The sequence below is a fragment of the Salminus brasiliensis genome, chromosome 17 (genome assembly GCF_030463535.1).
Source record: "Salminus brasiliensis chromosome 17, fSalBra1.hap2, whole genome shotgun sequence".
NCBI classification, from domain to species: domain Eukaryota; kingdom Metazoa; phylum Chordata; class Actinopteri; order Characiformes; family Bryconidae; genus Salminus; species Salminus brasiliensis.
This window is the reverse complement of record NC_132894.1, coordinates 15192607-15207434: the sequence shown is the minus strand read 5'-3', so window position 1 is coordinate 15207434 and position 14828 is coordinate 15192607. Positions and strand designations below refer to the sequence as shown.

At 40.7% G+C, this 14828-nt stretch overlaps 1 protein-coding gene across 1 annotated transcript in view; it reads left to right on the top strand.

Annotated features, from left to right (window-relative positions):
- Positions 1-14828, top strand: part of diaph3 (diaphanous-related formin 3) — a 371639-nt gene that overhangs the window by 197182 nt on the left and 159629 nt on the right. The window contains exons 18-20 of the mRNA XM_072660640.1: positions 1717-1812; positions 4924-5018; positions 7374-7475. Coding sequence (XP_072516741.1) covers positions 1717-1812; positions 4924-5018; positions 7374-7475 — 293 coding nt within the window. The remainder of the gene's footprint in view (positions 1-1716; positions 1813-4923; positions 5019-7373; positions 7476-14828) is intronic.

Genomic DNA, 14828 nt, shown 5'->3' with positions numbered 1-14828 from the left:
TGGACAAACTCTGACTAATACCCTTGATTCTAGGGGGAACTCTGAATGAGCAGATGCCAATACAGTACATGCAGTACATGCAATCTGTAGAAATCTTAGAAAGCCGCACAGTGTCTAAAAATGCGACGGGCAGTGTAATCCTTTGAGCTTTGAGCCACCCCTAAAAGGACGTGTTTAGACATGCATTTCTGGACAAGCGGAAATATACAAAACATTCACTCAAAGTGAAAAAGTATCTAAGCAACTAATGTTGCTTCATGAGAAAGATTCCAGGATTCAGCACAAATGCGATGTGTGCACAGTTACATAGTACAGTTAGCAGTGTTCCGAGCCAGGAGTTGCAATAGTTGATATAGATGCTATTCTCTCTATAACAAGTCAGTACTTTAAATTGAATGAACATTTTTCAGAAATCTTAAAAAGCTGCACAGTGTCTAAAAATGTATAGTCAAAATATTAAAACAACCAAAAAGTGTCTGTTTTTACTGTAAGAAAACTGTACAACTGGATCATCATGCAAATTGCCACCTAATCATTTCAGACTCAATGAATAAGTGTGTTTTGTAATTATTATTATTATTATTATTATTATTATTCTTTCACAGTACTAGTGTAATGTGTTGTGTATGTGTGGGGTGGGGTGTGTGTGAGTGCTGACCTCATTCAGCTCAGTCATCCCAGCACTTTGGCTCTAATCTTATTCTCCACGGTCGTCTCGCCAGTTACCAATCCCCTTACAGCCCCACTGAGACCATGGAAAATGCACACACTCTTTTAACCTTATATACACACGCTTGCACACACACACACACACATCAGATGCACTTTATTACGATTTATCCTCACTCGTCCACCTTCCTGAAGTTAAAAAAGAAAAAAAAAAAAAACTACTTTTAAATCCTTGTCCCCAGATGCATGTGTTTACAGGATGTCATCATCTGACCCTGGCAGGTCAACACATCAGTCATCCCCCGAGTCTTCATTAAGTAGACTACATTTCCCACATGGCTGTTCTCTTTAATTATTCAGTTTTGTTTAGGCTGTTTGTGCCGACTGTAGTTTTTTTTTTAAAGCCCTGATTGACAGTGGTAGCGCAATTAAACACATGGCTGAATGACTCAAGATTTATTTCAGTCGAAACCTCTCATTAGGCCACATTAAACACCTTTCTCTCCCTCTCTCGCTCTGTCTCTTCCCACCCAGCTCCATGTGTGCCCATGTGTGTAGATGTGTGTGTGAAAATGTTTGTACTATTTCTTTTCCAGTCTTGTAATTAAGCACTGTTTCTCTCTCTCTCTCTCTCTCTCTCTCTCTCTGTGTGTGTGTGTGTGTGTGTGTGTGTGTGTGTGTGTGTGTGTGTGTGTGTGTGTGTGTGTGTGTGTGTGTGTGTGTGTGTGTGTAGCTCTGTAATAGTGTGGTTATTCACCCAAAACAAAACTATTCATTTGACTCATTATACTATCTACAAACCCTTACTGTATGCTTGTGCAGTTGACTAATAGGTTGCATAGTTTATCATCATACTTGACTATAAGCTATACTGTTGTTTTAAAGTTTTCTTCCTCTTTACCATGTCAACTTACTGCTAGCTCGTTCATCACTGATTCATGTGCATATCAGTGCTTTTGTCTAGTGGAGAGTTAAAAGTATGATTGTCAGGTGTTTGCGTTTGTATATCAGTTGCTAAAGTGCGTGCTGGCCTGTTGATCTTCACAGCCCGGCGAGAGGAGGAGGAACTGGAGGAGAAGAAATCTGTGAAGAAGAGAATCAAAGAGCTGAAAGTGCTGGACCCAAAGATAGCCCAGAACTTGTGTGAGTACCTGCCCCTCAATTTTATCTCCACTATTTTGCCATTATCATACGTTCTAACTGTTGCACGGTCAGTACTGCTATCTTCATTAACCAAGCTCCCATTCCTAACCATTTAAGTTAAGTTATGTTAAATATGACCCCCTGTTATTACACTGCCCGACTGCAGGGAGAGCCTAGCATCCCTTGCAGAATTATGCAAGGGATGCTAGGCTCTCCCTGAAGTCGTGCAGTGTAATCCTTTGAGCTTTGAGCCACCCCTAAAAGGACATGCTTTAGACATGCATTTCTGGACAAGCTGAAATATACAAAACATTCACTCAAAGTGAAAAAGCATCTAAGCAACTAATGTGGTAGAGAAAGATTACAGGATTTTGCGCAAATGTGATGTGTGCACAGTTACATAGTGCAGTTAGCAGCGTTCCGAGCCAGGAGTTGCAATAGTTGATATAGATGCTATTCTCTCTATAACAAGTCAGTACTTTAAATTGTGTATAAGCTCAATTGTAAGACAGAAGACTGAAAAATAAGCTTGCTCCTGTTAGCACAAAAAACTCAGATTCTAAAAAGAACACCTCCGGTCATATGTGTCAAAATGCAGAATGGCAGAGGCTTAGAAATGGACTGAAAAGCATACTTTGCTCATATTGCTATTTATTGCCTTTATGATTTAACTCATCTAAACACCCACAGACTCCTGATGTGCAGCCTCCTGTCATTGATCTGGGTAGTTGCTCATAGCACAAGGCCAATATGATGATGATAGATGCAATCATATATTAAGCTGTCTTGTTTAGGAGAAACCCATAAATAATGGTCAATCAACATTAACTTCCCATACCTCCCTTTTCTGTCTCTTCTGTCTCCTCCTCGGCGCCTCTCTCTCACTCTGCTTTTGCCACACATGTCCCTCACTACATATTGCACCTGTTTATCAACTCTCAAGCAGTGTATTCCTTCATCTCTGGCTGGCCCACCTTGACCACACACTTGAACACACTCCATTCACTGAACAGAGTCTTCCAATTCTGTGTATTACTCAGACTTTGAGACGGTGCCGAAATCAAAGAGCATGAATGCAGCAAGTTATACGTTAAAATGGAGCCTATCTGACCACTTCCAGTCATATCAAACTCTTCAACATCTCTTACCCACTATATTGCAATAAAGCACTCTTCAGACTCCTGCTAGCCTTTCCGCTGCTTTATTAAACAAGAAGCCAAAGAGGAGTGAAGTGAGTGGGCCACAATCAGAGCTTACAGTATATACAAGGCCAGAACAGGCCATATATATATATAATGTGTGTGTGTGTGTGTGTGTGTGTGTGTGTGTGTGTGTGTGTGTGTGTGTGTGTGTGTGTGTGTGAGACAGACATGGAAAGGCAAATATCTGTTCTTGGACTGTGTCTCACACCACAGGAGTTTCTCTTGAGCTGTAACAGAAGTGTGTAATGAATGTGCATGGGATTTCACAGTGGTTCAAATGCAATTGAAGAGAGGCTGAAATGCACTGACTAGCTCTGTGTTATGTAGGCTAGGACTTTGTAAATCATCTCTAGAACTTGCAAGAATGCCACAGAAATACACAGTTATAAGAAACAAGTAAGTTTGCCCTTTAGGATTACCTTAATTGCTCACCATGCACATGAAACGTGTGTAAAATTAAGGCAGAACTTTGGTACCATTTCTCCTTGGAGAGGTTTCATTAGAATTTCCTTGTTTTTTTTTTCAGCAATATTTAGGGTTCTTTGGGTCATTGTCTTGTTGCATATCTTCAGTTTGGTCACAGACTGCTGCCCGTACATTTACTTGTGGAATGTTTTGTACTTTGTGAACTTTGAGTTTATCGTTCCCTTAATGATAGCAAAGCAGACCCAAACAGTGATCCTCCCTACACCATGCTTGACAGTTAGGATGAGGTGTTTGTGTGCATTGTTCTTTTTCCTGCAAACACAGCATTGTGAATTTAAGCTAAAAAGTCACACTTTTCAGAGATCCAGGTCCAACACCTACTTGAGCAAACCAAGGGCAACAGTGGCAAGGAAAATATCTTAAGAGGAACCAAGACTAAAAATGAGAACCCTTCCTCCTCTGGTCGATGTCGGATAGCAGAAAACAATAACAGAACAACAAAAATAAAATAGACTGAACTTTTGTTTCACTAGTCTACAAAATATTTTCATTGTGTAATATCCAGGAGGTCTTCGGCAAAGTGAACCGGGCCCACCATGAACACTTTTTCGAGTAGTAGGAACAGTTTGTATAGTCTTCTGTAGGATGTTTTGCTTTTACCTTTGAGTCTTCCTCACTTTTTTTCTGGGATGCCTTTTTGTGCTGTTGGAGTCATTTTAACAGGACACACAGAATAGCAACAGTCATCAGCTTAATGGACATTAATGTACAACCAGGTCTTTAGAAACACTTTTTACTTGTGAGGTCTTCTGAAAGTAGTTTGTGTTGAAGCATGATTCATATTAACCAGTCTTTCCTAAAAAGAACAGATTTGTCAGTAACCAGGCTGTGTGTGTGTGTGTGTGAGTTAGTTAGCTATTGGAGAAGTCATTGATACAGAGGTTCACTTACTTTTTCTAGTCTGCTCTGTGCATGCTTACTCAAAAAAGGACATTAACATTGTTGTAACGATAAGAACATATTTCATTAGCTATTAGTGCAGAAATCCAGATCATTCCAAAGAGGTTTTTTTCAACTGTACCATGTCTCCTGTGGAGGTCTTTTTGCTTTTGGGATGCTGACAAGTTTATAGCCCCAGCTTCATGATTGAGTGTCTGCTGAATTTGTGCGCGTGTGCTTGTGTGAGAAGTTCACTGATTCCTCCACTTCATTAGGTTTAAGTTGGAAGCCTTGTGACCTTTAGTTCATACATTAATGCAAAATAGAAGTAATCAGCCAAAGCCATGGAGATAAATTAAGCAGATAATTGATGGCAGGGGAGGGAGGGAGAAGGGGTTTTCTTTCATGTTGGATTGTGCAGGCCTTAGGCTTTTGTGTCACGGATCCACGAACATTCAGGTGCTAACATTTAATGTTCTTCATCATTCCTTCTTCTTCTTCTTTTTCTTTTTTTTCTTTTTTCTTTTTGGTCTCTTTCCCCCAGCCATTTTCCTGGGTTCTTTCCGTATGCCTTATGAGGAGATCAGAAGGATGATTATGGAAGTTGATGAGGAGCAGCTAACAGAACCTATGATCCAGGTAAGATTTACTTGTACCTAAGTAAACGATTGAGTCATGTTGTCGGTTGAGTCAGCTGAGGTCATGGCCAACACAATTGGGGAAACTGTATTGGGAAATGAATGGGGAAAACTGTAACCACTATAGGAGATGTGTGGACAGCAGTAAAACTTGAATGGGAGGCTAGGATAGTTAGGATTTGACAAAGTGGCCTGAGGTTATCAAAAATATGATCAACACACTTCAGCATCCTTTTAGTGATGCAAGGATCACAATGATTCCACCAAGTTGATCCTGCCTTTGTAAGCTTACAGTCTCGCATACTTACTGCGGTTTTGTTTTGGCTGTTGCTCCAGTACTGCAGGAGGCGCTATGACATTTTACGATTATTTTCATGACATTTGGAACAGCACCACAATGCAATGCACAGGGTCTTCCCTTAGGCAGAAGGCTGAAGCCTTTAGTTGTCTTCATTTTGTGGTGTCTATCAGTGCTCACAAAGCATGCCATACGGTATGGTTGGACTCTAAATGATGTTCATGTGGTGATAAGGTGGAATTTCAAAAAAAACATTTTGTCAGTTTTCTGACCTTGCTTCTCTTCTACACAATGGCTGTCCTGGCCTAGCTGTATGACGCTGTACACCATACAGTGTCGTCTTCATTAGTTTGGTCTCATTAGAGGCAGAGAGGGATGCCATTAGGTATAGAGAGGGGCCGACCGGCGCCATCATTACTGTACACAGATCTTCAGAATGTTCCTTTCACAAAGCCTAGCAGGTTTCATCGTGCTTTACATTCTTGCAGAGCTCCCATTCTTTTTTCTTCTTTGAAGCCTGTGTTCAGTAATTACCTCCGCCAGCACAGGTCCAGTGACTTACGTAGGAATGTCTAATGAGAGGTTTCTATATGTTCAATGAGATGCATTAAAGACTCTGGTATCTTCCTTTCTTTCTGCTTCTTTCTTGATGCTTCCACACCTCCTCGTCCACAGCCCACTTTGGTTGATGCTCATTAACATTTCAAATATATTTCTCTACTCTCACTTTCTACTGCACTTTTCCCTGCACACTTCTTAATAGGCACTAAAGCAAATACCCCTCTCAGCACCTCTGGAGCGCTAAGCACAAAGGGGACATCCATAACGATCGGACTCCACGCATGTTTTCGAATGGGCTTGTTTGATGTGTCGAAGGGTTGTGATGTGTAAACAGGCCTTCCACCACCGAGAACCAAAGGTTTGCTTCAGCGACACCTAGCTAGTTTGAATAGGCGGCTTTATAAATATTGGAATTGAGAAACCTGAGAGAGTCCGGGCCTCTCATAGCCCGGCTTTAGCAAATTAAACAAACAGCCCCGATGTTGAGCCTCTGTCGATGGGCTTGGTTATTAAAAGTGAATTTATATCACAGCTATTGATGCTAGCAGCTAGGCGTCATGGATTTCCCCGGCGAGAGATGACAGATGATTGCGGGGATGTTGATATACGAGATTTGGTGGGGATTATTCTCACTATATGAGATTGGACTGCATAATGATAAACCTTACATCTGCCCTTTCATGAACCTATTGAAGGACGAAGGGGAATCTGAGGAATTACTTGGACAAATGTGCACATCAGAAATCAAGAGGCTCATAGATCACGCTGGTATTGTGTTTCAAGCACTCCTTTTAATTGCATGCACTCCTTCCCATAGTGCTCAGGAGCATTTTTTTAGTTGTTATTGAATGGCCGCTGTGATATGGCTATTCTGAGCACAGCCGCTGTCTCTTGGCCCCACCTGCACTGTACAGTCTTTTTAACACACATGATTCATCTGGAGTTGGAAAACATTCCTCTAGCACAGTCAAGGAGACCACCAGATGCTACTGTGAGGAGGAGAGGAGATGGCGAGCTGAAAGGGCATACAGCAGGACAGAAAGGTTAATGATGCTCTCATGATGACGCAGTCTGCTGCTAGAGACACTGAAGTATTGCCTGATAATACTGTGTGCTCTCAGTTTCAGCATATTACCCTCTCCTGCCGCTTTCCTCTCAAGAGCAAAGATAGTTTCACTGTTGTAACTCATCCAGGCCAGAACAATTTGGTGCGTTTGGCTAAGCTATGCGTTGGAATGGGAGCTACTGTGAACGATGCTGGGGGCCACAATACCTCACTCTTAGTAGAAATTGAGGGGTTATAACAGTAACCTAAAGTATTGATTGAAGGTTGTTATAAGAAAGTATAACTCTGTTGTCCACATTTTCACCCCTGGAAACTTTAATATAGAAACAGAACGGACCATGTGGCGGATATTGATGCTCTCTCTGCTTCTTTCTCTTTCAATTTCTCTCTCTCTCTCTCTCTCTCTCACTCTCTTTCTGTTTCTCCTTAAGAATCTGGTGAAGCACCTTCCTGAGCAGGAACAGCTGAATGCATTGGCCAAGTACAAGAATGAATATGCCAGTCTATCTGAACCTGAGCAGTTTGGTGTTGTGGTAAGTAGATACAAAAACAGCCTACATTTTGTCAAGATTTCATGATGAATGGCCCAGTAGAAATGATAAAAAGTAACTTTTAAATAGTGTTCACCACTGAAAGTTAAAAATGCCCTTCTTCTGAAAAGATGCCAGTTGACAATGACAATATAAGCTAAGCCTTTTATTTGAATATTTATAAGAGGGGTAATGTCTCATTTCAAACTAAAAATGAATTTGTTTTAGTGCTGATAAATAAATAAAATTCCTTTCTTTAAGTAACAGAATGTTCTTGTGCATTGCCACCGTACCGGACAAACTCTTAATCCACCCCACCTATTCGTTCAGAATTGATCACATTTAATCAATTTAAATGATTAACTAGACACAAACAAGGTGTCACTACTTTAGATGCTGTATCTATGCTTATGTGTATGTTGAGGGTTTTTTTGAAGTATGTCATGCACATTAGCACCTCTGAGAGCATGTAGGCTGATCGTACCTTGCATCTCTCTGAAGAGTGTTGCTTACGCACTTCGCATCTCACTGAGGAGTGTTGTTGACTAACAGCAGGCCTAACTCAAGGATTATTAATTTGGAATTTGTTTAAAAAAAAAAAAAAAGTTAACTTACTGTTATTTAGTCAGTAGCTACTATGAAACTGGGAAACAAGCTGAGTTGTTATGAGAGTGTTGATTGGACATATTTAAATAAAGGGCCTTGGAGTTCCTTGGAGGGCATTGGTGAAAAATGTAACCATCTCTACATCTGTTGTACTGCTGCAGCTTTTGTTTTGTAGTTTATTATTAATATGTACACTGCTCACAAAATTAAGGAGATATTTAAACAACACAGTGTAACTCAAAGTTGATCACACTTATGTGAAATCAACCTGTCCAGTTTGGAAGCAACACTGAATGTGAGTCAATTTCACCTGCTGTTGTGCAAATGGAACAAGACAACAGGTAGAAATGAGCGGCAATTAGCAAGACAACCCCTAAAAGGAGTGGTTCTGCAGGTGGTGACCACAGACCATTTCTCTTTTCTCATCTTTTCTGGCTGATGTTTTGGGCACTGTTGCATTTTGTCAGTGCTCTCACACCTAGCTGTAGCATTGTAGGCAGTGTCTACAACCCACAGAAGTTGCTCAGGTAGTGCAGTTCATCCAGGATGGCACATCAATGCAAGCTGTGAAAAGAAGGTTTGCTGTGTCTGTCAGCACAGTGTCAAGAGCATGGAGCAGATACCAGGAGACAGGCATGGAGATGTAGAAGGGGCCGTAACAGCAGGGCCGCTACCTCCAACTTTGTGCAAGGAGGAACAAGAGGAACAGTGCCAGAGCCCTGCAAAATGACCTCCAGCAGGCCACTAATATCCATGTTTCTGCACTGTCTGCACTGAACTGTCAGAATCAGACTCCATTAGGGGGTATGAGGGCCCGGTATCCACTAGTGAGGCTTGTGCTTACAGCCCAACACCGTGCAGGGCCCAACACCAAGATTGGCAGATTTGCCATAGGCTCCCTGTGCTCTTCACGGATGAGAGCAGGTTCACACTGAGCACATGTGACAGATGTGACTAAGTGTGGAGACGCTGTGGAGAACGTTCTGCTGCCTGCAACATCCTCCAGCATGACCCATTTGGCAGTGGGTCAGTAATGGTGTGGGGAAGCATGTCTTTGGAGGGCCGCACAGCCAGAGGTACCCTGACTGCCAGATAGATAGGTATCAGGATAAGATCCTCAGACCCATTGTAAGACCATATGCTGGTACAGTGGGCTCTGGGATCCTTTTGATGCATGACAATGCTAGGCCTCATGTGACTGAAGTGTGTCAGCAGTACCTGCATGATGAAGACATTGAAGCTATGGACTGGCCTGCCTGTTCCCCAGACCTGAATCCAGTCATATAGGCACATGGAAGGCCACCCACACTACTGAGACTCATTTAAACTCCTCTTGAGGAATTTTCCCTGAAGTTGAATCAGCCTGTAATTTAATTTTCCACTCTTACTTTGAGTATGATTCTAAATGGGATAATCATTTTAATTTGCATTTATCATGTTTGTTATTTTGATCTCAACACATTCCATTATGTAATGAATAAAGATTTTCAACTGAAGTATTTAATTCATTGAGATCTAGGATGTGTTATTTTAGTGTTTCCTTTATTTTTTTTGAGCAGTGCATATTTTTTAAGCTGGTCAACACAGAAAGAAGCCAGGATGCTAATACCAATCTGTTTTTCTCCATCTGGAGTCACAGGAGATTTGGTGCAGAAAAGATGATCTTTAATATTTGCTAAGGTACGATTGAACCAGTCAGCTCAGTCAGCCTGCTCTGGCTCAGTCAGTCTAACAAACTCCTAATAACCCCCTTAACAGCTTCTAAAACATGTCAACCTAAAAAGTATAAAAATGTATTGTAGGACATACTGTACAGATTTTGTTTTTCATAAGCCATTCTGTTGTGGACTTACTCCAGTGTTTTGGGTCATTGTCCTGTTGCATCACCCAACTTCTACAGAGTTTCAGCTGGCCTCATGCTGATGTACAGACACACTCACATTATCCTGTAGATGTTTTTGATACACTTGGGAATTCATCTTTCTCAACGATTGTAAGCTGGCCAGGCCCTGATGCAGTAAAGCAGGCCCAAATCATGATGTTGCCTCTACCATACTTTACGGCGGTGCAGTGCCTCTTTACGTCATATGTATATCTGGGTGGTCTTTCCGAATAGTTATTTGTAAATACGCTTAACTTGGATGATGATCAGATCACATTTTATGACAAATAAATGCAGAAAACCATACAATTCCAAAGGGTTCACATACTTTTTCCTGCCACTGTACCCTGAAATGTCATGAAATGGCCCTTTCCCCGACTAGATTATGTTGCTGAATAACTGAATATATATTAATGTTAATAAATAAAAGAAATGAAAATACATTTAACATGAATTTAAATGTATAGTTAAATATCTTACTGTAGTCCTAATTGTTGTGTGGTCTTTTGAATATCCCAGTAATTTGGTTCAAACATATCTGGTAGGCTTTTGGTTTGATGTTTTCATATAGAATCATACATAATTTGTGTCCATTCAATGCACATCATTTCCCATAGTAAAATAATATTTTTTTTGGCATTATTTGGGAGCATACTACTTAGGGAAAACACTTGTTGCAGATTTAGAAGGCATTTTTATTGAGGAAGAAAAATAATTGCAGGTGAATGTAGCATAAGCTGTCATGCTCAGAGACTTTGGACAGGGAATAGAATCCTATTCCATTCTTCCTTGCATTGGCAGTGGTGTTCTCTGGCATGTTAGACAACCACTTTAACTTTTTGCATTTACAGCTACATATTTTACTTTCCCAAATGCTGCGTTTTGCTGGCTTTCTTCAGTTAAACTGTACAAAAAAATACAAAGAACATTTTGAGCAAGTGAGAGACGTATTGTACTTAGTCACACTTCCACTGTGGTTGTATTTATGGGCCTATAGGTCATTGTGTGAGCCACCCATCAGTGGAGCCAATGTTTGTTTAGCATATTTCCGTAAAGCATGCTGGGTATTAAAGATATTAAATATATAGGTAAAAAGATTAATTGACGAAGATACTGATGCAAAATCATATTTTGCGCTCCAACCTCTTCGACTTTTCATGAAAGACTGTAATAATGAGGTCAGTTTTACAGGCTGATTTCTTCCCCACTGCATTACAGAAAGCAGTATAAGCATGTCCACATTTTCTAATGTTGCATAAGTGACCTAAAGTGAGATTCAGCCAGGTTCATTCTTTCTTTCTGCTGTTCCAATCCTCTCTCTCTCACCCGCTCTCTCACCCTCAGTCTCTCTCTTTGTAATGTTGTTTTGTCACTCTAGCCTTGCACACCTGTGACAGCATCCACACAGACAAATAGCCAATCACACTGCTATGCTGCTTAATGGTACACATCAGGAGCTTGACCTTGCTTCTGATTCGCTGCATTGCTCTGCCAGAATCATTAATCACAAGTGTGTGGATGTTTTTTTATGTGAAGGCACGTGTGTGTGTGTGTGTGTGTGTGTGTGTGTGTGTGTGTGTGTGTGTGTGTGTGTGTGTGGACTTAACCAGCTGAAGACCTTTAGTCACAGATCTTTCCAGTGTTAACATTTGTTTCATAAAGTCACATTAGTGATATGGAATAATCTACAATCTTAAGTAATCTACTAATGAATCAAGTTTTTTAATGGACTGTATGATGAAAATGTGCAAAAATAAAAGAATAATAAAGGAGAGAAGCCTTTAAAAAGTCTCCATATACATCATAAATGAGTTACTTGGGTGTGTTGAAGGGAGAGCTGGACAATATGACTATTTTATTGTATCATGATAAATTGTGTTATCGTGATGTGTTTTTCTCAGAATATCGAGGATACTGTTCGTGCTTAATAAACACTGATCTGCTGCAGGTTTCATTGCAAACAGTGTGATTAGACTGGTTTAATTAGATGAAGTGCAGCAGATGTTTCATAGCAATGACTAGTCATTACGGAAGAGTATCTGAATAGTGGTTTCTAAGAATCTGTTGCTGTTTTTAGTCTGTGATGTATCATGTGTCATGATGAATATTGTTTATTGCAAAAAAGTCTTTAAGGATCGTGATATAGTTTTTTTTACCCTATCGACCAGCCCTAATTGCAGAGCAGTGCTTGTAAGGCTATGTCTGTAAACACCAATCTGCTAAATGTTTTTCACCAATGTGAAGAACCATTTCGAATTGTTATTATATATTATTTTATTATTATTTCTTTTTTAATTACCTTCCTTTACATTTACTTAAAAAAATGAGTGGAAGTTAGGATTTTAATGGAAGTCCAAGTGTACACAGTGTGCCCAACCAAAATTATAACCAAAGTTAATTTCACAATTGGATTTGTGAAAAAGACACTTTCAGGATAAAATAGTGGCAAGCCACGCAACAGCTATTCCCGTAATGCCATGGCAAAGCATTCTGTCACCAGTTCCGAATATCAGTCCGGCTGTGAGGCTTGGAACAAACATCTTGTAAACGCAGAATCATAACTGCCAAAAGGAGCCTTTATGAAAAGCAGCTGATGCTTAATGGAATGAACCTCCATAAATATTTATAAAGATATATCAGTTGTCATCAAAGGGGTAGGTGTCATGTAGCCTTGCGAACACTTCCTTACGAACACTGCCTTAAAAATGTCTCCCAAAACAAACTAAACAAAACAAAAAAAAAGCATATTAACTAGGTGTTTGCATCAGGCTCTTTGTTTTGCTGTAAGTTTTTAGAATTCAAAATAATAAATCAATAAAAACAAAAAAGATTAGGTAATCTGGAATAGCTAAATTTACAACGTGTGTCTTCACTGTGTTCTGTTGCAGGTGTTTCTCTGGGTAAACATTTTTGTTCTGCAGTTTCTTGTTCCTGCTCTTACAAATTCAAAGTCAGTCTACAAGCAGGTGCATTTCACAGTAATGAATGACACACTGAACTCAGCCTGAGAGAGCAAACACTGCTGTTTCTCTAGCAACCAGTAATCAGGCCCGGGTTTTTGAGGTGTGTGTAGGTGTGCGTGTATGTGTTGTCAGGTGAAAAACTGAGAAAGTTTAAATCAGGAAAAAGTAATCCAAACAACAGAAAGAAAACATGAAGCAGCAGCAAGGTGTGTTTGTGAGGGTGTCTCTGTGTTTGGTGGGTTGTGGGTGGGGGTGTGAGGGGGGGGGGACTGCTCTTAAAGGCTTCTTTACTCTGCTCTTGTGTTTCTCTAGCTGCTGAGCGTTCTCACTAGAGACAGGGTGCATTCAGGGTCTACAGGGACACACACACACCTACACATCCACACACACACACACACACACACACACACACACTGCAGTGTGTTGCAGTAGAGGTGCTGGGTGTCTGTGTGAAATGGTGATTTGGCTGAATGATGAGGAGCAGCTCAGTAGCTGTGATTCCCTCTGGATCCTCCGCGGTGCCAGAATCTTCTCTGCTGTACCTAGCACTGACAGGTGGATATGAATTTTACATTCAAGATGGTTATGGAAATGTTGGTTGTTTTTCACAGGCCATTTGGGGTACGGGGATTGTAGGTTTTAGCCATTTTCCTGAACACTCCTTGAAATGGAACAGAGCAAGCAGCGTCTGTGAGTTTTAAACGTTTAAAGATTGAGGGCATTTAGTTGATTGTGAATGTCAGTTTAGTTTGGGTTCAGTTTGATCTGTGTGATTGTATGATGTGTGAGGCAAGTGGGGCTTCTAGTGTGTCATTAGCAGTTATAGTCATAGTCAGACACCAATCTGCTTGAGCTAGGTTTCGCTTGGTGTGTTTGCTAACCTGCTAACAACTTAAAGCTTGAGGTGACGTGACTTTTCTGGACAATTACAATTACCATTACACCTCCACTAAGTGATGTGAACTAATTAGTCACCAGTAATATGCAGGTGTCTGTTCTGCACACCTGACTCACAGCTCAGGGTTGCTCAGTAGGTAGCTAGCATGTTCTCAGTTGCTCAGTTCTCAGTGTTAAAGGTCTTTATTCCATTTTCCCCAACTCGGCGGTTAGAGCGCCGGGATATGGTTTGTGGGTTGTGGGTTCAATTCCCGAGCTCGGCAAGCTGCCACTGTTGGGCCCTTGAGCAAGGCCCTTTACCCTCTCTGCTCCCTGGGCGCTGGAGTTGGCTGCCCACCGCTCTGGGTGTGTGTGTGTACTCACTGCCCCTAACACATGTGTGAGTGTGTGTTCACTACCAGATGGGTTAAATGCGGAGGACACATTTCGCTGTACACTGTACAGTGACAAATACTTGCACCTTTACCTTTTTTTACCTTTAGCTTTACAATTTTTTTTTTTTATTATTCTACAACTATGTACGTTTAAGACAGATACCCGTCAGACAAACGCAGCGGACCCAGCACATGGAGCGGAGTACAACCTTGGCTTAAATGGGCTTCTGCAGCCTTCCATGAGTAGTAGTAGTTCCATCCAGTGACTAAGCAAGGAATTACAGCGTTCTGTGACCAAGGAGCCTCGTCCAGAGCTGCTTTAATCCAAGTTGCGAATGTGATATGATTGGCTCTCATGATGGGCTATTTAGAAACATATGAGCCAGTTGTTACCTATACAGAGCTGGTTGATTTTTCCATCTCTAGTCTTAGCTTGTCTAGTCTGTGTAGATAAGTAAAATCAATGGAATAGGTGGGTTACAAGGGTATCATCATACTTTTAATTATTATTATATAATAATTAATAGTATGATGATATAATAATAATTATTATATTATTATTATTATATACATATATATTTTTTTTATTCTCTCGATTTCAGAAGAAACTAAATGAATGAGCAGGTGTCCCAAT